The following is a 24,093-nucleotide window of genomic DNA, read 5'->3' on the forward strand; positions in this document are numbered from 1 at the left end:
TTGGGACGCACAACAACTTGGAGGAGGGAAAGTCTGCCTCTCTCACTTTAATAACTATTCATCAAAAGGTGCCGGCAAGAACCTTTTGGGTTGCCACACCGGCAGAACCTTTCAAGTTCTGAAAAGAGTCTTCGAGGAACCCCTGTGTAAAGGTTCAAACCTGAAACTATTTGTGTATATTACCTTTTTAATAATATATTGTGAAGGTGGCAGCCTATCAGATTGGAGGCTTGGCTTTCAGATAGTTATTTTTCAAATCAAATTTTCAAATCAAAATTTATTTGTCACATACACATGGTTAGCAGATGTTAATGCGAGTGTAGCGAAATGCTTGTGCTTCTAATTCCGACCATGCAGTAATATCTAACAAGTAATCTAACAATTTCACAACAACTACCTTATATACACAAGTGTAAAGGAATGGATAAGAATATGTACATATAAATATATGGGTGAGCGATGGCTGAACGGTGTAGGCAAGATACAGTAGATGGTGTACAGTATATACATATGAGATGAGTAATGTAGGGTATGTAAACATTATATAAAGTGGCATTGTTTAAAGTGACTAGTGATACATTTATTACATCCCATTTTTAATTGTTAAAGTGGCTAGAGATTTGAGTCAGTATGTTGGCAGCAGCCACTCAATGTTATTGATGGCTGTTTAACAGTCTGATGGCCTTGAGATAGAAGCTGTTTTTCAGTCTCTCGGTCCTTGCTTTGATACACCTGTACTGACCTCGCCTTCTGGATGATAGCGGGGTGAAGGCAGTGGCTCGGGAGGTTGTTGTCCTTGATGATCTTTTTGGCCTTCCTATGACATCAGGTGGTGTAGGTATCCCGGAGGGCAGGTAGTTTTCCCCCGGTGATGCGTTGTGCAGACCTCACTACCCTCTGGAGAGCCTTATGGTTGTGGGTGGAGCAGTTGCCGTACCAGGCGGTGATACAGCCCGACAGGATGTTCTCGATTGTGCATCTGTAAAAGTTTGTGAGTGTTTTAGGTGACAAGCCAAATTTCTTCAGCCTCCTGGGGTTGAAGAGGCGCTGTTGTGCCTTCTTCACCACGTTGTCTGTGTGGGTGGACCATTTCAGTTTGTCCGTGATGTGTACGCCGAGGAACTTAAAACGTTCCACCTTCTCCACTACTGTCCCGTCGATGTGGATAGGGGGGTGCTCCCTCTGCTGTTTCCTGAAGTCCACGATCATCTCCTTTGTTTTGTTGACATTGAGTGTGAGGTTATTTTCCTCACACCACACTCCACAAAACTTAACTCACACATACACAAAATAAAACAAAATCCTATTAGGTGGTACATGTATAAGTAGACAGCATATAGTCATTACAAGCAGTGTAGTTAAGCCAAAAATAAATATTGAGTGGAGTACAGCATGTACAGCATATGAAGCGGGACTAAACCATTTATCCAGTATCGGCTGCCATATTTTGTAAAACATTGGACTTCTATTGGAGGTATCATATCAAATCTTTCCCATGTGTATTACATTCCCTAAATCCCGTAACCACATTTCAAAGGTAGGTACAGTCTCCAATTTCCAAAATTGCAATATGAGCCTTTTGGCTAATAGAGTACAAAGAGAGACAGCTTTCCCCTCCTGGTTATTCCCATCAGCTGTGCCAAACAGAGCGATCAATGGGTCTGGGGCTATAACTTTATCAAAGGCATTAGATAAGTAATCAAAAATGAGAGCCCAGTAAGCATGTAACTTAGGACATGTCCAAAATAAGTGGGTCAACATCCCCTCATCCTGCTTGCACCTCTCACACAGTGGTGAGGTGTCCGGGAATATTTTATGCAGTTTTACTTTTGAGTAATGTAAACTGTGTTTCACCTTAAACTGTACAAGGTTGTGTCTGGCATTCATTGAACGGTGGTTTATATTCCTGAGAGCTTCTACCCAGTCCTCATCTGAGAGCTTCTACCCAGTCCTCATCTGAGATTTCTGAACCAAGTTCTTGTTCCCAAGCCCTTTTAATAGTGTCTGTGGATATCTCTATGTGGGCCTGTAGCACATCATACAGTCTAGAGACCGACCCTTTTGAATGGGGTTTGACAAGGATCAGGCTATCTAATGTAGGAGTATTTGGCTTAATGCCATACTGTGGGATATGTGTCCTTAAGAAATTCCTGATTTGGAGGTATCTGAAAATTTTTGTTATTGGCATGTTAAACGTACCCTGTAATTGTTGAAATGAAGCTAACTGACTATCAATGTATAAATGACCAAATGCTGTGAGCCCCTTCTCCCTCCACTGTGAAAACACCATTTCATCCAACGCAGGGTGGAAAGCATGATTCAGGCAAATTGGGCTGTCTATGTAAACAGTGGGTATGTTAAGAAAATACCTAATCTGTTTCCAGATCCTAAGAGTATGACAAATGACTGGATTAGAGTCATAAGTGGCTTTTTTCACTTATGATGGACTATTAACAAGTGCAGGGACTGATGAACGTTGACAGGAGGCCTGCTCAATCAAAAGCCATGACGGCATATCATTCTGTCGCATCCCAGGTAAACTTTCCCTCCAGAAAGACACAATGTTCAGATTAGCAGCCCAATAATACAGTTTAAAGTGAGGAAGGCCAAAGCCCCCCTCTATCTTGTACTTGCATTAATGCTTCTTTGAAATTCTGTCTGCCTTGTTATCCCATAATAATGGAATTACTAAAGTAGCTTTGTGGTATGAAATTGGGTAGACATTGGAAGAGGTAATGAAACCTGGGTAGGACATCCATTTTAATAGTGTTTATACGACCAACCAAGGAGATAAAATCAAAATTTTGTTAAAGCTGTTACATTTTTAAGTCACAATTTGCTTTCAATAGCTGATCAAGGTCTCTTGTCACAACAATGCCAAGGCTTGTGAACTTGTCCATCACTGTTCTAAATGGGGTAGATTGCAGAAATGACATATCCACATATCCACAGTACAAATCAATTAGCTTTTTTGCCAGTTTACTTGTAGCCAGAGAAGGATCCGAATGTATTTATCAAGTTAAGTAAGGGGGGAATAGAAGTTTTAGGCTTGGATAAAAACAAAAGAACATCGTCTGCATATAGGGAAATTTTGTGCTGCGTGTCTTTTATTTTAACAGAAGCTATATCGGCACATGCACGAATGTGAGTAGCAAGGGGTTCCATGGCTATAGCGAAGAGAGCAGGCGAAATAGGGCACCCCTGTCGGCAGCCCTTGAACAGGCGGAATGACTGCGACATTTCCTGATTGGTTACCACGGACGCCAGTGGGTGTGCATAAATAATTCTTATCCAATGAATAGATTCCTTTCCAAACCCGAAATGCTACAGAACCGATAACATATACTTCCACTCAATCTGATCAAATGCCTTCTCTGCGTCAAGACCTATTACCACTGCCTCAACTTTATGATCATGATACATAACGTTGAAAAGGCATCTCAAATTGTAGTATAGAGTGGGGCAAAAAAGTATTTAGTCAGCCACCAATTGTGCAAGTTCTCCCACTTAAAAAGATGAGAGAGGCCTGTAATTTTCATCATAGGTACACTTCAACTATGACAGACAAAATGAGAAAAAAAATCCAGAAAATCACATTGTAGGAATTTTAATGAATTTATTTGCAAATTATGGTGGAAAATAAGTATTTGGTCAATAACAAACAAGCAAGATTTCTGGCTCTCACAGACCTGTAACTTCTTCTTTAAGAGGCTCCTCTGTCCTCCACTCGTTACCTGTATTAATGGCACCTGTTTGAACTTGTTATCAGTATAAAAGACACGCTTTTGCATCAAAGCTAGACTGGTATATCTGACCGATCCAGCCGACTCGTAGCTTGGCCTGAGCGGAGCGTTTAATATGACTTTCTTGAAGAAGCACTATGTCAGCGCCCAGTGATTTAAGATGAGAGAAAAAAAAACGTAGCTCGTTTCACGACATGCCCTAAGCCATTACAGTTCCAGCTGACTATCTTTATTCCACCAGGTCCACTCTGTGCTCGGTCACTATGTGGCATTTCTTATTTCAGAGGAAATTGTTGCTGTCATACAAAGCCTAAAAGAAAAAACGTCCCGCCTTGCAGTAGCTTGTCATGCCACCTGTATAAATAAATGTGAGCATAAAACACAGACCCCATCCCCCCTCCCGTCCCTCCTCCCGTCCTCCCTCCCGTCCCTTTACTGATTGACTTCCCCAAACGAAGCACTCCTTGACTAACACACAAACCTTAGGGTGTCTAGACATACAGCTTGAACTAACTCGTCAACTCGTCGTCTATAGATGCTCCGCAAATAAACTAATATTAAATAACACTTAACGCTTACGTGAGTGGCGCTAAAACATGATAGGCTAAACAATGCTATATAAGCCACAACATCTCACCCATCATTATAAGTCCCAATTTCTTATCTTCTGATCGAAAAGACATAGGCATGAAATTCAAACACATTCCTGGAATGTATTTGGCCATTTAGCCGGCTGACACAGTCGTTCTGTATCCTCAGCCGGGGCGCTTGCTTGTCAAGAACAGATCGGCCTCTTTTGGGTTGTCAAACGTACGTGTTGATCCCTCGACTGTCACCTTAAACCAGACTGGGAAGAGGAATCCATATCGGATGTTGGCCGCCCTGCATTTGTTGCGTACCTCATCATACTCTTTCCGTTGGTTCCTCACCTTCAAAGTAAGATCTGGGTAGAAAGACACGCTGGCTCCGTTGTAGTTAAGGGGGAACTTTTGACTAGCCAGCTTGAGGATGAGATCCCTGGTCTGGGGATAGTGCAGCCGTACAATGAATGGCCTTGGTGGCGCGCCCTTGGCTGGCTTCGTTGCCTGTGATGCGGGGTCGATCAGGATGGCCGTTTTGAAGTGTTCACTCCCCAGCAATGCCGGTATCAGCTCCGAGACAAATTCAGTGGGTTTCCCTTTCTCAGTGTCCTCCTGGATCCCAAATATTCGGATGTTCTGGCGTCTTGAATGCGACTCGAGGCATTTCCAATCAGGCTTTCAGGGTTTTGTTGTCATTTTTTTAACGTCGCGCACTGTTTCTCTATGTCTTGCAGCCTGGCCTCGTGATCGACTGTCGTCTGCTCAACCTCATGGACCCTTCTCTTAGTTGCCTTCACAGTTTCAGTCAAATTCCCAATACTCTTTGAGATATCAGCCAACCTTGTGTCCACCTTCTTGCTTAGTGAGTTTATGGCAGCCATTATGTCACGTTGAGTAGGATCTGTGGGGAACTCTTGGGAGCTAGCATCTTCAGCTAACTCTTCGTGGGTCGGCGACGTTCAAATTGGTTCGTTGTCTATCTCATTCAAATGATCTTGTTTAGCGCCCCCTTTTTTGGTGCCTTTTCCCTTGTCATATTGCCAGACAATGTTTGAAGTTATAGGTTGTGAGAGGTTGAGATAAATATTAATTTGTTTCAAAATAGAGCGGAGCTCTAGCAAAGCAAGTCTACTCCATAGCACGTTCTCTAGCCCCCCCGCCATTCTCAGTTAGATAGAGAATTCAGAACAGACAGGGTGTGCCTTGGTCAAAAGTAGTGCACGATATAGGAAATAAGGTTCCATTTGGGATGGAGTTACTGTAACAATCACAGACATGTCCCTGTCCTCTCTACATCCAGCATACAGCCCCATGACCTCGCCATGCCATTGAGAATCCTGCAGCATCAGCCCCATGCAGAAGCCTTCTGGAGGCCAGATGTGGATTATTATGGGGTTTCCTGTAGCACTAGACTCCAGTACTCCTAGCTGTCAGCAGAGAAACTAAATCTCCACTTTACTTTGGATGGAGAGAGGGGCTCTGGGTGTGTGAAGGAAAATTTGATTACTTGTGTTAACAAACCTTTATTGCACTGGCTCCCGGCCAAATGACTGGCTGGTTGCACAGGAGAACGAAGACATCATTTTCACGTCCAAAGGCTCTCCGAAGTCCACACTAAATCAAAACAGCATAGAGATGAACGTGAGGCCTGCACTCCGGGGGTAGCTAGTACAGTACAGTGCCATGAGATCCATGTGAGCTTCCACCTGATTCTTCAAAAACACTTTAAAGCAGCCTGTTATATCGTAGCGGGTTTTGCTAAACTGGAATACACTAGGACTACATGTCTCTTTATAATCGAAAAAGGTGAAACTGATCTCCCTGTAGAGTCTATGGTAACAGGGAAGACACATGTCGCAACTCATGTTGGCGACCCTGGGTGCCTCAATCAATGTTTGAAACTTAAGGAGCCTTCCCTGCCTTTGGTCTCCCTGATTTTTATCTAACAGATCTCTATGTTGTTCTATGCGGTCTGGAATGGTTCTTAGTCTGGTTCTATATGGTCCTGTGTGGTTCTAAGGGGTTCTGTGTGGCACTGTTTGGTTCTATCTATGTGGTTTTATGTGGCCCTGTGTAGTTTTATGTGGTTCTGTGTGGCCCTGTGTGGTTCTATGTGGTTTAGTGTGGTTCTGTGTAGCCCTGTGTAGTTCTGTATGGCTATGACCGTGTCCCTCTTTCTCTCTGTCAGGCACTGCTCTGGTGGTCCAGTGGGATCATGTCCACCTGCAAGACAGCTACAACCTGGGTAGCTTCACCTTCCAGGCCACACTGCACAGCGACGGCAGGATTGTCTTCGCCTACAAAGAGGTCAGTCTCTCTCTCTCTCTGTTCCTCTCTAGGCTTTATCTACCACTCGCTTTTTCTTTTTGCTGCTCCTCTCCCTCTCTCCCTCTCTTTCTCACTCTCACTGCCCATCTCTCCGTGTATCTCCCATAGGGGTGTAGGAGTGACATGGCGTCACACCTATCTCGTGAGAAGCAGGGAATTCTCCACACTCTGCTCTCTCTCTCTTCTCTCTCTCTCTCCGTCTCTTTCTGTTCCTCTTTCTTGCTCTCTGTTTCTCTCTCTCTGTTTCTCTCTATCTCTTTCCTCACCCTCACTTCCTCTTGGTGACAGAGCACTTATTTAATTCTCTCCTTGATTGAATTGATAAATAAAGCGCTGTGCTCATCAACCTCTGTTTTCACTCAGGGCACGATGTGTCGCTACGGTGACTGACAATTTAATGACCGTCGTTATTGACGGTCCCTCTGAAAGTATTATTTAATCTCCCCATTCTGCTTCCATATGTTTAATATGGTTAATAACAGTCTAACTCGTGTCGCAGGTTTTGGATCACTGCGACATCGCTGCATGTGAGAGAGATTATGTTTACTAGATACTGTGACGGTGCCGATTTAAAATGTCAAAATGGGAAGAGGGAGAAAAATGAACTGAATGAAAGAGAGTTGGAATCAAGAGTGACTTCTCTGTCAGACTTCTCTGTCAGATAAATGGATTCCGCAATTACGGAATCCATTAAATCCAATTATTACATCTGTTATACATCTATCATAATCACAAGCCTCATAAAAGTTATCTTTCAAAATAGGTATTTTTTTAAATGTTTTTTTCTCTCTTCAATTTCAATCAGGGAGTACTTCTCTTTAACGCCACTCTTCCACTCCACTTCTCCACCTCCACGTAAAGACAACCCTCACTGCGGCTTTTACTTCCCTTACTTATTTATTTCCCTTACTTTCGCCACACTACAAATGTCTCTCTCCTAGGATCTCAACATTCTCAAATTTGAGCCCGCCAGACTTGTTTTGCAGACTTATTCATTTGCTCCTCCATGTTGATGGATTTCCTGGGAGATTAGTCAATTGTAACAAGCTCTTTGTTCTTGCCAGTATATTAAGTCCCATTGTTTGTAGGGTACTTCACAAATGGAAACCTACTCCCTATATAGTGCACTACTTTTGACCAGAGCCTGTAGGGTGTAGGGAATAGAGTGCCATCTGGGACACATTTCCCACAACCCTCCATCAGCATCAGGAACTGTCAGGCCTCTGTCTGGTTTAGGTCTGGTTTAGGTCTGGTTTGGGTCTGTTTGGGTCTGTTTGGGTCCTACTCCCGGCAGGCTCAGTCAGATAGACAGGTCTGGTGGCCGGTGATGAATGTCCGTCTCCCTCCTCTCTCTCTTCCAGATTCCCATGGAGGTGGCCCACATCAGTTCCGTCAATCACCCGGTGAAAGTGGGCCTCTCCGATGCCTTTGTGGTGGTCCACAGGATCCAGCAGATACCCAGTGAGTCACCATGATGCAGCGAGTGCACTCTGCACGCAGAGACGGACAGACACACACACAGACACACAGACACACACAGACACAGACACAGACACACACACACACACACACACACACACACACACACACACACACACACACACACACACACACACACACACACACACACACACACACACACACACACACACACACACACACACACACACACACACACACACACACACCATGACTCACTGCGTCACAACACACCAGTAGTGTTTGGTGTCACTTTGGATTGGAGGGCAGGGTCATTGTAATGACTGGAATGGAAGGAATGGAATGGTACCAAACACATTAATTCCATTCCAGCGATTTACTATGAGCCGTCCTCCCCTCACCATCCTCTCATACACCATCACAAGCAAGTTAAACTTTTGGTATTTTTCTCTTCTCAATGCTTCTCCCTTTTGGGGTTTAGTTCAAGCTTTCGCTGCGGCCTCTCCAACAAAGTTTTCACCTCACAGAAACGGTATGAGTATGGGCACAGGTCCAGATTTGACTCTTTGCATGAGGTTCCTTCCAATACAGGCCCATTAAAGTTAATACAACGTAGAGCAAAGACGAGAAACTCAGAGCATTTTCAACCACAGCTAGACACCCTCAGGAGCTTTCATTTCAAGTCTGCTAAAATAATGAGTAGTCAAAAACAATGTATTCATTAGTTTAATTGCGTGTATTAATGATATGTTCATAGGACTTGGCATTTGAAGAATCTATTTGTTCCACTTAACGTTTTATAGCTAGTTATTTATCCAATTACATTTTTTTTTTATCGACTTTGTCTGGAATTATTGAGTCGTGGGTAATAATTACCTCTACTGAAAAACCTTTAAGATTCCCTTTCGGAAAAACCACATGAATTTCACATGTGATCTGATGTGAAGTTAATATGATAACACGTGAGCACGTGAAAACATGATCTCATGTGAAATAAATCTGACCACATGGGGATATAAAATGTCAACATGTGACACCATGAAACTACACGTGACAACATTTGAACGTTTTCTACATGTAAAACTGCTAATTAAATGTTCAAATGTAAACGTTTTCACATGTGAAAAGGCAATTCCACATGTGAGAGTTCAATTTTCACATGTGAAAACATGAAAGAAAATGGTATGACAGGTTTTATGGTACTGTTAGCGGTAAGCTGTTCAGCTAAAATAGTGTAAACATCTTTAATTAATAAACGTGATTATAATTGACATGATCACTTAGTGCTGACTTTTACTTTGAAGTCCAAAGTGTAGTAATACAGGTGAAATCAGTTATTGACACAGACATGGTGGCTCAGCAAGAGATCGGAATGCTGTGAACCAAGAGGTTGTGAGTTCACATTCACGGTGAGGACATGTTGAGTAATAATTACTGTATAAATAAACATACACAATGTAATCCTTTACGTAAAATATTTAGGTTTAAAATACTGTGACTGTGACAACTTTTTTGTTTTCACCTGTGAAATCCCGTGAAAAATATCCACACAACTTATTGTGAAATATCATCATGTGAAGTGTTCCAAAACCAGACGGTTTCACATCATTTCACATGTGAAATCAAATGTTACAATGTGCAAAACGTGGACATTTCTCATGGGAAATCATGTGGTTTTTCACAAGGTTCACCCCCTTCCCTATATAGTCTACTACTTTCTACCAGAGCCATATGGGCACTACATAGGGAATAGGGTGCCGTTTGGAACATAGCCTCTGTGGTCAGGAAGAAAGGGTTTAAGTGTTGTTATAAGGGGGAATTCAAACCTGCTGCTCAGCTGCACTGTGAGTGTTGATCTTCCGTGGTTGTTGATTTTCTCTACTTCTCTGAAGACTGTGGGAATGGGGTGCTCTTGTCACAGTAGCTACATCAGCTCTCCCATAACACTCCTGTAGACAGTATCGAGAGTTCTTAGGCCTCCGAAGAACTTATCTACCCTCTTTGATGCAGCCTCGGTAACGCTCAACCCGGTGAAAACAGACACCTGGGGGGTTGCATCCCAAATTGACACCCTATGACCTATATAGTGCGCTACTTTTGACCAGAGCCCTGTGCACAATGTAGGGAATAGGGTGCGATTTGGGATGCAGCCCCCTCAGCTCTCCTACTGCAGGTAGGGAGGAAGACAAAAGGCCTATCTGGGGCAGGGAAGGGAGGAGAGGAATGCAGGGATGAGTGTTAAACATGAAAGATGACACCCAGGGCGGTGTGTGTTCCCGAACTCCCTCAGGAAGCCCTACTGTTGTAAACTGAAAGACTGCCTGAAACAATGTAACATGCTGAGTCAGCGTTCTCACAAACCTTTACTGGGATCACTTCTTTACTTCCTTTGGTTTAAGGGGCATACTATACAGCCCAAACAGTAGTACAGTGCTCCCTCGGGAAGAAAACTATTAGTTTAAGATCACATTTTCTGTATAAGAGGCCTCTCGTTTGGAAGGGATAATAATATACTGTAATATAATAATAACATACTAGTTAATGAGAAGATGAAGGACCATGGAAATGGCCTAGAAACAGATTATCGGTTGTGAAGATTGTGACTGTCCTTGTTTGACAGTATGCATGGAAAAAAACATGGTTTGACACATTCGTATCATATATCTCATATACCTAGTGAATGGTGGCGAATGTGATAGGTGAGGAGAGGAGAGGTTGACAGTCGGTGGGTGAGCATTTGTTATCGCTCTCTCTCTCTCTCTCTCTCTCTCTCTCTCTCTCTCTCTCTCTCTCTCTCTCTCTCTCTCTCTCTCTCTCTCTCTCTCTCTCTCTCTCTCTCTCTCTCTCTCTCTCTCTCTCTCTCTCTCTCTCTGTGTGTCTCTGTCTGGAGAGAAAGGTCAGGATTAGCATCTTGGGGCTTCTGTCGGTCAAAAGGGCTGTGGCGTGTTTACACGTGTATTTGTTTGATTTACAACTGCACAGGACCAAGAAAAAAAATCTAAACTGAAATTGAGATGTCCTACTTTAAAGTATGGCTGGACTACATTATTCAGAATACTAATTAATTTGGTTGGAGGCAATGCTTTGCATTGACTGTGTCATTTATCTCACCCGTGGTAAGCTGCAGGTCCCTACAGGGTAAAAATATCACTTCAACCTGTTTTGAAAACAAAAAACGGAACATTCTGCTCCATTGTACTCCATTGTGAAGTGCAAGGGCGCCAATATATCTGACCGCGTCTGAAGCTACAGGTTTGTTTACACTCTTTACAGTGCAGTGTTGTGAGAAGATTCACAGCTGTACTGAATTTGACTGTCGCAACTGATAGATTCTTGAAGAGATGGACGGGATCTTAAGCACCTACAAATTCGTAACGTATCATACGAATCGCAGGAGACATGACATGGGCGCAACATATCATACGAAATGGATGACGTTGTGCACAATTGTGCACCATTTTTGGATACCCGTTTGGACTCGTGAGTGCTACTTTCAAAATTACTGGCTGAAATTGCACAAAACTTTTCTAGCAACACTTTAAAAGGGAAAAACTGTTAGAATCAGAGGACTCAATGTTTAGGGAGCAAGTGGGTAAAATTGACTGTGCTGGATAGTGTAGGGGTAGACAGTGCCTGGGAAGCCTTTAAACGTAGATTCCTTGATGTGGTGAATGTGATGGCTCCCATTAGACAGGTCAGAGTAAAGCACAGATCTAGCCCTTGGTTTAATCATGAGATTCTAGAATCTATACAAATAAGGCCTTAAAGAAATTTAAGAATTCTCAAGAGCAGCCTGATTTTCTCCTATATAAACATCACAGAAATGAAGCACATATCAGAATCGATGAAGCTACTTTGCTGATAAAATCATTGAGAACAAAAATGACCCTAAAAAGCTTTGGAAATCATTTAAGGAACTAGATTAGACTACCAAAAACAAACTAAACAGTATTGGACTGAACATCAGGGAGGAGATGATACTGTATATTAAAAAGCAGAGGTTGCCAATTAATTCAACTATTTTTTTACTACTGTTGCCAGCAAGCTGGTTTTTATGGAAACGACCAAGTCAAGAAGTATTATGTCCGAGTTAGGGATTCAGCCAAACTCTTTTTCTTTTGCAAAGGTAGAAACAGCAAAAATAGCCAGCATGCTAGCAGAGTTTAAATGCTCCAAAGCCACAGGCCTGGGTAATATTCCTGCAAGGTTTCTTAGAGATTCTGCTGAGCAAATTGCCCCTCGTATGACACATATCGCTCTCTTGAACAAGGCACCTTTCCCAGGGACATGAAACAAGCTAAAGTTATGCCTCTGTATAAGAAGGGGATAAAGTCTGACCCTGGGAATTACAGGCCTGTGTCTATCCTCAGTGTAACATCAACGATCAAAGTTAAGAATACGTCAACAAACAAAAGTCTAATGCATGATTTTCAGTCGGGTTTTAGAAAAACCTACTCCACTGATTCATGTCTACTTCACTTGACTGACTTCATCGGGAAAGAGATTGACGAGGGAAATCTGTGTGGAACGGTACTGCTTGACCTAAAGAAGGCCTTTGATACAGTTAACCATTGTCTCCTCATCTCCAAACTGGAGGCACTGGGGTTAAGCAGTACCCCTCTAAGCTGGGTAAAGTCCTATTAGGGAGTAAGTAGTAGAGGTTAGTGGTTCACTGTCTCAGGCAAAACCAATGAGTTGTGGCATTCCGCAGAGGAGCGTGCTTGGGCCTCTACTGTTTTTACTATATATAAATGATATGAAAGATACTTGTTCTTGCCATCTTTTCCTTTATACAGAGGACTGTACACTTCTGGTGTCTAATAAAAGTAAAACTATGTTGGAGAGCATACTTAGCACAGAGCTTACTAACATTAGCAAATGGCTTGGAGATAATCTCTGCACTTAGGTAAAACTGAGGCAATTCTTTTTGGGTCCAAACCTAAATTGTGTAGGTCCTCTGAATTCAGAGTGGAGCTAGGGGGTGAGGTGCTGACTACTAAAACCTCTGTTAGCTACCTGGGTTGCATCCTTGATGTAAGCTTGGGAGGTGTGAGCATGGCCAATAAAGTGCTAGGACCAGTTAATGCCAGGACTACGTTTTTGGCTAGAAAATCCAAGCTGCTTGATAAGGACTCCATGAGAGTGCTAGCCACTACCCTCATTCAATGCCATTTTGACTAAGGCTAGTACATTTAAATATACATTATTTTTTGCCAGAGAATAATATGCACGCACCACTTTTCCATTTTTTCTTTTTGAGAATTTTTTGAAACAAGTTTTTTTTTTTTTTTTTACTTCACCAATTTGGACTATTTTGTGTACGTCCATTACATGAAATCCAAATACACATCCATTTAAATTACAGGTTGTATTGCAACAAAATAGGAAAAAACGCCAAGGCGGATGAATACTTTTGCAAGGCACTGTATAGGGGATAGGACGCCATTTGGGATGCACCCTAAATCTGCAACAGCACAGGGGGATCTGGTTCAGATGGCTACTTTGAGCTGAATTCCTACTGTGATATCCCAATCCCCACCACTGCATGGAACTCATTTGTTATTCTCTGGCAAAAAAAAGGATGTCTTTTTAAATGCAGATTAACTTTAAGGACTGGTTGTTCTTTTAGACACAGTTAGTATTAAAATCTTCACTGCTGATACTTGTAGTATTAAGAAAAAAAAGTGATGTATTTAGACTAGAGTGATTTCTTGGTGGTTTTAGCCTCCAGGTCTCAGAGCGTAACATAGGTAATCCCAAATGGCACCCTATTCCCTTATAGAGTGCACTACTTTAAGAAGAGCCCAGGCAGCTGGAGGGCTGAGTAATCAGTGTTGAGGAGGGAACTCATGCGAGTCAATAAGTGTTTCTGCTGCCAATTAACGCATACCGGCCTGAGCACACACAGCTAGTGCAGCCGGAGAGGATCCCTCTAACCCTCTCCTTAAGCCACGCTCAAGTTGTGGAATTTAATATTTTATGCTGCTAGCTAGCTATTTCCAGGCCATGGCGTTTGGGCCTGGCCTGTGCTGCACTGGCAGCAGCAGGGGGAAGATATGCTTGTAGAGACAAGATATTTAGCAGGTCAGGTGCTAGGCTTTTATTTAGCCACCCCCGGGTTGGGCATCCAGACGCACGGACAGCCAGACCCCCAGTCACCCTCATGCATTATTCTGATGAGGTTATCAAAACCAGAAGTGCCTCAGTCATTTTAATACCTGTCTGCCTGCTGACGTGCACTCTTGAGTCTTATCAGACTGTGTTTTTTTTATTGCTAATTCACTGCGGAAGATGTGGTACAACAGCAGGCCCACAATTAGCTCACCTCATTATTATACAGTCAGAGCTCAGATAGAGGTCCTTGCGTTTTCATCATATCCATTCATTTTATGATATTGCTGAATTTCCATGTCCAATGTCTGCATTTGTATTGTATTTTGGGGTGATGGCGTAGATTTCAAGGAAGAGATATTGGAAGTAAATTTGCTCAAAGCTAGAGATGTCGCCGTGTGGTAGTGAGGATTCTGAGTTAATGAGACGGTGAAATGAAAGCTGCATGATTGTTATCGTGATGGCAGGAAATACACTGGCACGGAACTATAGCTTTTATATCGGCTGAGTGAGTAGGAAAAGAATAGGGAACTAACCTCACTGTCAGGGTCCTATGTGATATTCTGTTCCAGACAGTAATTATTATTATCACTGTGCTGTTGGAACAGTGTGTGTAATGAAAATCTACCTGCGTATCGAATATTTTCTTTCTCCCGGCAGATTTGGACTCCACTGTCCTATAGGCAAACAGGCTCTGGCAATAAAGCACTATTCTGAATTTAGATTACCTCATCCCCTCATTGGTTTTTAACTCATTGCACAAGGTCTCCATGTCACATTTCCATTGATTCTCATCCAACTTGCAAGGGTGAATGAATAAGAAATCATTTCCTGGTCTGGTATTCAGATTTTCATAATAGATCATTGTTATAAAGGAGCCTTCTTCGAAGAAAAGGTGCTATCTAGAACCCAAAAGGGTTCTTCGGCTGTCCCCATAGGAAAACCCTTTTTGGTTCCAAGTAGAACCCTTTTGGTTCTAGGTAGCACCCTTTCCACAGAGGGTTCTACATGGAACCAAAAAGGGTTCTCATATAGGGACAGCTAAAGAACCCTTTTCTAACCTTTTTTTCTAAGAGTGTAGGTGTGTACCAGACCAGTAGCCTATTATCCATTGTATTTTCCATCTGGTGAGATATTGACTGGGCCAGTGCATTATTCCGTCTGTGCTTTTAATTAGATTATGGCCTAATTGACCTTTGTGTGCATAATTGATGTTACACTTCTGCAAAGCTCCTTTTGTTTGATTTATCGGAGCAGGGCAGCTGAATCTTCATTACCGCTTGTTGATGCTCAGGCTGAGACAGGCTGTATTTGCTGTAAATGAAAGCTTCCTCCCTCTCAGGCTATGGGGTGAAGTTTTCCCTAGGTGCAGATCTAGGATCAGTTTTCCCTCCCCCAATCCTAATCCTTAACTGTTTGAGGGAAATCCAAGATCAGCGTCTAGGGGCAATTTAACCTACTCTTCCCATCGCCTGGAGGAAAACCGAGCCAGGCCACAGAGTCTGGACAGCCTGCCCATAGAGGAGCATTCCCTGTCAGGCAGACAGTGAGAGACCTCCCCCCTCCTCTGGCCCATCCAAGCTATCATTACTCACTTTATAATCCCACTGCCTGGGGCTAGAGGAAGCCAGCCATAGGGAAGGCAGGGATAGGGGTGTTATTCAGGGTAAAGTCAGCTGATACAGTAGCTAGCTAGACTTACTGTACAGTACCTTGCCTTGGTCAGATGTTTTTGGTGCCGAAACAAAGCAAGAAACACACACAGGGACTGTTTTTCACACATTTTAATAGGGCATACTGTCTCTATAGTTCTGTATTCTCACCTGTATTAGAAGAATGAATACTCATGGGCTGTGTCTCAAATGGCACCTTATTCCCTATATAATGCACTGCTTTTGACCACAGCATTAAGGGCCCTGGTCAAAAGTAGCCCAGCTAGCACATAACGTTCTGAGAACGATCTTGGTGAGAGGGTGGTTGTCCTATGGTTATTTTGGCTTTGTAACATTCGCAGCACATTTAAGTAGGCAGGAGGCAGTCGCAGGTTTAGAACTACTGAATGTATTTCAAATCAAATCAAATGCTGTCTTACAAGCCCTTAACCAACAATGCAGTTTTAAGAAAATACCCCCCAAAAAGTAAGCGATCAGAGTAACATAATTAAAAGAGCAGTAGTAAATAACAGTAGCAGGGCTGTATACAGGGGGTACCAGTACAGAGTCAATGTGCGGAGACACCGGTGTCGAGGTAATTGAGGTAGTATGTACATGTAGTTAGAGTTATTAAAGTGACTATGCATAGATAATAAACAGAGTAGCAGCAGCGTAAAGGAGGGGGGGCAATGCAAATAGTCTGCGTAGACGTTTGATTAGATGTTCAGGAGTCTGATGGCTTGGGGGTAAAAGCTGTTTAGAAGCCTTTTAGTCTTTGACAATTTTTAGGGCCTTCCTCTGACACCGCTTGGTATAGAGGTCCTGGATGGCAGGAAGCTTGGCCCCAGTGATGTGCTGGGCCGTAAGCGCTACCCGCTGTCCAGGTGTGAAAGGACAGAGTGGAGAGCAATAGAGATTGTGTCATCTGTGGATCTGTTGGGGTGCTTTGTAAATTGTAGTGGGTCTAGAGTTTCTGGGATAATGGTGTTGTGAGCCATGACCAGCCTTTCAAAGCACTTCATGGCTACAGATGTGAGTGCTACGGGTCGGTAGTCATTTAGGCAGGTTACCTTAGTGTTCTAGGAGACAAGGACTATGGTGGTCTGCTTGAAACATGTTGGAATTACAGACTCAGACAGGGAGAGGTTGAAAATGTCAGTGAAGACACTTGCCAGTTGGTCAGCGCATGCTCGGAGTACACGTCCTGGTAATCCGTCTGGCCCTGCGTCCTTGTGAATGTTGACCTGTTTAAAAGTCTTACTCACATCGGCAGCGGAGAGTGTGAGCACACAGTCGTCCGGAACATCTGATGCTCTCATGCAGGTTTCAGTGTTACTTGCCTCGAAGCAAGCATAGGAGTTATTTAGCTCGTCTGGTAGGCTTGTATCACTGGGCAGCTCTCGGCTGTGCTTCCCTTTGTAGTCTGTAATAGTTTGCAAGCCCTGCCACATCCAATGAGCGTCGGAGCCGGTGTAGTACGATTCGATCTTAGTCCTGTATTGGCGGTTTGCCTGTTTGATGGTTCGTAGCGGGATTTCTTATGAGCTTCCGGGTTAGAGTCCCGCTCCTTGAAAGTGGCAGCTCTACCCTTTAGCTCAGTGCGAATGTTTCCTGTAATCCATGGCTTCTGGTTGGGGTATGTATGTACAGTCACTGTGAGAATGACCTCATCAATGCACTTATTGATGAAGCCAGTGACTGATGTGGTGTACTCCTCATTCCCGTCGGAAGAATCCCGGAACATATTCCAGTCTGTGCTAGCAAAACAGTCCTGTAGCTTAGCATCTGCTTCATCTGACCACTTTTTAATTGACCGAGTCACTGGTGCTTCCTGCTTAATATTTTGCTGGTAAGCAGGAATCAGGAGGATAGAATTATGGTCAGATTTGGTCTAGAGTTTTTTTTCTCCTCTGGTTGCACATTTAACATGCTGATAGAAATTAGGTAAAACTGATTTAAGTGTCCCTGCATTAAAGTCCCCGGCCACTAGGAGTGCCGCCTCTGTATAAACATTTTCCTGTTTGCTTATGGCGGAATACAGCTCATTGAATGTGGTTTTAGTGCCGGCATCGGTCTGTGGTGGTATGTAGACAGCTACGTAAAATACAGATGAAAACTCTCTAGGTAGATAGTGTGGTCTAGAGCTTATCATGAGATACTCTACCTCAGGCGAGCAAAACCTTGAGACTTCCTTAGATATTGTGCACCAACTGTTGTTTATAAATATGCATAGGCCCCCGTGTCTTACCAGAGGCTGCTGTTCTATCCACTGTTCTATCCAGTGTATAACCCGCCAGCTGTATGTTATTAATGTCATCGTTCAGCCACGACTCGGTGAAACATAAGATATTACAGTTTTTAATGTCTCGTTGGTAGGATATACGTGTTTTCAGTTCGTCCCATTTATTTTCCAGCGATTGAACGTTAGCTAGCAGTATAGATGTAAAAAGCTGATTAGCCGCTCGTCGCCTGATCCACACAAGGCACCCCGATCTCTTTCTGCGAAGTTTCTTTCTCCCACGAATGACGGAGATGAGGGCCTGTTCGGGTGTTTGGAGTCTATCCTTCTTGTCTGACTCATTAAAGAAAAATTCTTTGTGCAATTCGAGGTGAGTAATCGCTGTTCTGATGTCCGGTAGCAGCAACATTATATACAAAATAAGTTACAAACAATGCGAAAAAACAAACAAAATAGCACGGTTGGTAAAAATTAAACGGCAGCCATCCCCTCCGGCGCCATCTCCCTAGTAAGCACCATAGATCAAAGTGGGACAAAAATGTTGTCTTGCTCAAAATATATCTTCATAAACAAAAAGGCACAGGGCAAACCCAAAATGCTAAATATAAAGTACTCAGGAAATAGAGAGATTCCTCTCAGGAAAACAAGTAACATTTACAATGACCGACAAAGACAAATACAGTGATAGAGTGGGGATTGGAACCAGGTGTGTGTATTGATGACGAGGCAAGTCCGGGGTTGATGAGTGAAGGACGTTTGCAGCAGTAGGTTCGGCAGCAGCTAGAAGGCCGGCAACTCCGAACACCTGAGCTAGACAGGAGGGGGAGCCAAAGCGAAAGGCTGGTGTGACGAAACTTAACAAAAAAACGTGCTTTTCTTAGTATTTCATTACTTTAACAGAACGTTTCGTAAAAGTTGAAAAAAAAATCCTAATGATTTGACATTGGGAATGTTCTCGAATTGTTCCCGAGAACTTTAAGAAACAAGTATTTCAACACAACGTTTCCTACAGGTTTCTGCATCTGCAGATGGATAACATCAAAAGACAGACAGAATAGAACAGGGGATTTAGTGGTTTTAACATTACGTTGTCAGTATCGTAATGCACGCAAAAGGATACGTGGCTTTCCTCTTAGATCAAAACTAATCCAAGCAGGCAAAATGGTTCCATTTCATATTGGTCAATGATGTAAGCGTGTATACAGTAAGTGCATATGATGAATGGGGGTGGCTAGCAGTCAAACTCATTGCTGTATATGTTCCACAGCCACGGCGCTATGTATTGAATTGACATTTTCCAGCTCGTTGCTCATGAAAATGTGTGTATTATAGAATGTGTAATATATCGAACAATGTCATACGGCTTTATAAAATAATTATTCTCACTGATTTACTGTATAAACGTCCCATTGTATTCCAGGAATTTCAGTCACTTAACATTGATTTAGCCACACCAGAAAAATTACTAGAATTAAGGAATGAACTAGCAAATCTGTTACATTTATGAGATTACAATGGTAGAGCTATGCCTTTATATGAATATTTACATTTACATTTACATTTAAGTCATTTAGCAGACGCTCTTATCCAGAGCGACTTACAAATTGGTGCATTCACCTTATGATATCCAGTGGAACAACCACTTTACAATAGTGCATCTAACTTTTAAGGGGGGGGATTAGAAGGATTACTTTATCCTATCCTAGGTATTCCTTAAAGAGGTGGGGTTTCAGGTGTCTCCGGAAGGTGGTGATTGACTCCGCTGACCTGGCGTCGTGAGGGAGTTTGTTCCACCATTGGGGTGCCAGAGCAGCGAACAGTTTTGACTGGGCTGAGCGGGAACTGTACTTCCTCAGAGGTAGGGAGGCGAGCAGGCCAGAGGTGGATGAACGCAGTGCCCTTGTTTGGGTGTAGGGCCTGATCAGAGCCTGAAGGTACGGAGGTGCCGTTCCCCTCACAGCTCCGTAGGCAAGCACCATGGTCTTGTAGCGGATGCGAGCTTCAACTGGAAGCCAGTGGAGAGAGCGGAGGAGCGGGGTGACGTGAGAGAACTTGGGAAAGTTGAACACCAGACGGGCTGCGGCGTTCTGGATGAGTTGTAGGGGTTTAATGGCACAGGCAGGGAGCCCAGCCAACAGCGAGTTGCAGTAATCCAGACGGGAGATGACAAGTGCCTGGATTAGGACCTGCGCCGCTTCCTGCGTGAGGCAGGGTCGTACTCTGCGAATGTTGTAGAGCATGAACCTACAGGAACGGGTCACCGCCTTGATGTTAGTTGAGAACGACAGGGTGTTGTCCAGGATCACGCCAAGGTTCTTAGCACTCTGGGAGGAGGACACAATGGAGTTGTCAACCGTGATGGCGAGATCATGGAACGGGCAGTCCTTCCCCGGAAGGAAGAGCAGCTCCGTCTTGCCGAGGTTCAGCTTGAGGTGGTGATCCGTCATCCACACTGATATGTCTGCCAGACATGCAGAGATGCGATTCACCACCTGGTTATCAGAGGGGGGAAAGGAGAAGATTAATTGTGTGTCGTCTGCATAGCAATGATAGGAGAGACCATGTGAGGATATGACAGAGCCAAGTGACTTGGTGTATAGCGAGAATAGGAGAGGGCCTAGAACAGAGCCCTGGGGGACACCAGTGGTGAGAGCACGTGGTGCGGAGACAGATTCTCGCCACGCCACCTGGTAGGAGCGACCTGTCAGGTAGGACGCAATCCAAGCGTGGGCCGCGCCGGAGATGCCCAGCTCGGAGAGGGTGGAGAGGAGGATCTGATGGTTCACAGTATCAAAGGCAGCCGATAGGTCTAGAAGGATGAGAGCAGAGGAGAGAGAGTTAGCTTTAGCAGTGCGGAGCGCCTCCGTGACACAGAGAAGAGCAGTCTCAGTTGAATGACTAGTCTTGAAACCTGACTGATTTGGATCAAGAAGGTCATTCTGAGAGAGATAGCAGGAGAGCTGGCCAAGGACGGCACGTTCAAGAGTTTTGGAGAGAAAAGAAAGAAGGGATACTGGTCTGTAGTTGTTGACATCGGAGGGATCGAGTGTAGGTTTTTTCAGAAGGGGTGCAACTCTCGCTCTCTTGAAGACGGAAGGGACGTAGCCAGCGGTCAAGGATGAGTTGATGAGCGAGGTGAGGTAAGGGAGAAGGTCTCCGGAAATGGTCTGGAGAAGAGAGGAGGGGATAGGGTCAAGCGGGCAGGTTGTTGGGCGGCCGGCCGTCACAAAACGCGAGATTTCATCTGGAGAGAGAGGGGAGAAAGAGGTCAAAGCACAGGGTAGGGCAGTGTGAGCAGAACCAGCGGTGTCGTTTGACTTAGCAAACGAGGATCGGATGTCGTCGACCTTCTTTTCAAAATGGTTGACGAAGTCATCAGCAGAGAGGGAGGAGGGGGGAGGAGGGGGAGGAGGATTCAGGAGGGAGGAGAAGGTGGCAAAGAGCTTCCTAGGGTTAGAGGCAGATGCTTGGAATTTAGAGTGGTAGAAATTGGCTTTAGCAGCAGAGACAGAAGAGGAGAATGTAGAGAGGAGGGAGTGAAAGGATGCCAGGTCCGCAGGGAGGCGAGTTTTCCTCCATTTCCGCTAATATATAATACTTTGAGCCTTTCTCCCTATGCATAGTGTACTGCAAAACCAAGTGGGCCATTTTACAGTGGGATTGAAAAAGCGTTTGAGTTATAGGGTCCAGGGAGGGACTGCTGCTCTTCCGCTTACCTTGCCTGGTGACTCCTTCTGCAGATGACTCTAGTCACTGGCCTGCACCCCAAATGGCACCCTATTCTCTACATAATGCACTACTTTTGACCAAAGTGGGCCATGGTCAAAAGTAGTGCACTATATAGGGAATAGTGTGCCATTTGGGAAGTTGCCTGGAGGAACTGAGGGCTTTCAACAGGGACTCTGATTGATATCAGCTCTAGTGGGACATTGCTTCCCACCGCATTGCCAAGTGGCAGGCTCTCTGTTGGACACAAACAGAGAGAGGGAAAAATAAATAAAAAATAAATGCTGTGGTAGCTCTCTTCCCTTATGGCCTGATTCTGCCTCTCTGTTCTCTTCTTATTTTTCTCTCGCTCTCTCACTCCCTTCTTTGGGGACAATTTGTCCTAGTTTCAGCTCTCCGAGGAAGATTTGTGACAGGTGTTTTCTCTCTCTCTCTCTCTCTCTCTCTCTCTCTCTCTCTCTCTCCCCTTTCTTCCCTCCCTCTCTCCCTCACCACATCCAGATGTTCGTCGGAGAACGATCTATGAGTACCATCGTGTGGAACTGACAAAGACCAAAATCACCAACTCTACAGCAGTGGAGATGATGCCTCTACCGAGTAAGATGGATTCCTCGAAATAGACATGGCTCACGATATGATATATGACAATGACAAGCCCCCATGAACTAGTCTAGATTCTAGACCTTGTCATAGGTGAAATATAGAGGGGTCTGTTCAATGTCTAGATTTTTCCCCAGACTGTATCCCATCATTTCAGAGACACCTGTGTGTCAAAACTCCTCTCTTTAGAATAGATTTGCATTAGCAAACTACAACTTTCTAATTATCCACATATGGATTTCTATGTTGGTTTTGACTTGTTCAGCTCTGGGCCCATATGTATCAAGCGTCTCGGAGTTGGTTTGCTAATTTAGCGTCAGCCTTTTAGATCACAATGCATAAGATAACATGGACAAGGGAGACCTGATCCTAGATCAGCACTTCTATTCTGAGATGCTTGGTAAATATGGCCCCAGTTTTGCGTTATCAAATACAACATTCTAAGTTGAATTTTCACTTGTTAAGAGCTCTGGACCAGTGTTGTGAGTCAGCAGACATTGGGTGTGTTGTAACATATGTGTGTTGTGATGTGTGTGTTGTGACGTGTGTGTGTTGTAATGTCAAATAAAATAAAAATGCATTTGTCACGTGTGCCGAATACAACAGGTGTGTTGTAACGTGTATGTTGTAACGTGTGTGTGTGTCGTTTTCCCTCCCTAGCGTGTCTCCAGTTCACAAGCTGTGACAGCTGCATCTCCTCCCAGATCAACTTCAACTGCAGCTGGTGCCACCTCCTTCGCAGGTCAGACACCCCTCTATACCCCTCTTGTCTTTGTCTCCATCTCAAATGGCACCCTACTACCTATATGATGCGCTACTTTTGACCAGAGCCATTTGGGACACAGCCCATGTCTTTTTCTCTCTTCCATCCAACACTAAATCTTTCTGTTTATCTTCCCCTCAATCTCTGTCGCTCGCTCAGTCCTCCCTCTCCCCCCTTCCAATGTTGCTATTACCTCTCGTCACTCAGTACCTCTGACATGTTAGCTAGCTACTGAGTGTGAGGTGTATGTATCGCATCTGGCTATCATATGGAGTCTGACCCTTCCCTTCCAGTGGACTATTCCCTCTGAGCTCAATTACTGCATCCGGAATGGCAACCTATTCCCTATATAGCGTCTACTTTCGACAATAATTCCTGGTCGTAATTATAGTGCACTATAAAGGGAATTGCGTGCCAGTTGGGACGAAGTCAGTGAGTCCTGGTGATGCTCTGTCGGTTTCTCTTCCTGATGATGTGCAAAGGAAAGGCAGGTAGGATTAGCAGAGAGAGAGAAAAGCATGATATTCCACCCATTATTCTTGTTTTTGCGACCTAGACATCCGCTCTCTCACACCTACTCTGTCTTCCCCCCCCTCCCTTCTCTTCCCCCTTCCCGTCAACCATTTGTCTTTCTCTTTCACACCCTCGCACAAAAAGTTAAATATTGGAGACCGTGTAAAATGTTATTGCACAGATGGTGTATTTCCTGCCTTGTGTGAGATGTGAATGATGTAAGTTTGGACTACGTTGTGGGAGTGTTGTTGGGGCGTTGTTTAAGCATTTTGATCCAAGTTACAAGCCATTAGTTATCAAGTGCACTGAACAGTTTTGGGCCTCAGTTCTTGGAAAATGTCTGCGGAGTTAGCGGAAACGATTTGCTCAGTTGAACTACTATTACTCCCCTTCTCAT

The 24,093-nt window shown here is 44.0% G+C and overlaps 2 protein-coding genes across 2 annotated transcripts in view; one reads left to right on the top strand and one right to left on the bottom strand.

Moving 5' to 3' along the window:
* Positions 1–24,093, bottom strand: part of LOC139583845 (GTPase IMAP family member 4-like) — a 796,172-nt gene that overhangs the window by 692,970 nt on the left and 79,109 nt on the right. The gene's annotated exons all lie outside the window — the stretch shown is intronic.
* Positions 1–24,093, top strand: part of LOC139583844 (plexin domain-containing protein 2-like) — a 183,950-nt gene that overhangs the window by 107,431 nt on the left and 52,426 nt on the right. Inside the window, exons 6-9 of the mRNA XM_071415391.1 lie at positions 6,513–6,631; positions 8,014–8,113; positions 22,322–22,417; positions 23,081–23,162. Coding sequence (XP_071271492.1) covers positions 6,513–6,631; positions 8,014–8,113; positions 22,322–22,417; positions 23,081–23,162 — 397 coding nt within the window. The remainder of the gene's footprint in view (positions 1–6,512; positions 6,632–8,013; positions 8,114–22,321; positions 22,418–23,080; positions 23,163–24,093) is intronic.

This window comes from Salvelinus alpinus, chromosome 8 (genome assembly GCF_045679555.1).
Source record: "Salvelinus alpinus chromosome 8, SLU_Salpinus.1, whole genome shotgun sequence".
NCBI lineage: Eukaryota > Metazoa > Chordata > Actinopteri > Salmoniformes > Salmonidae > Salvelinus > Salvelinus alpinus.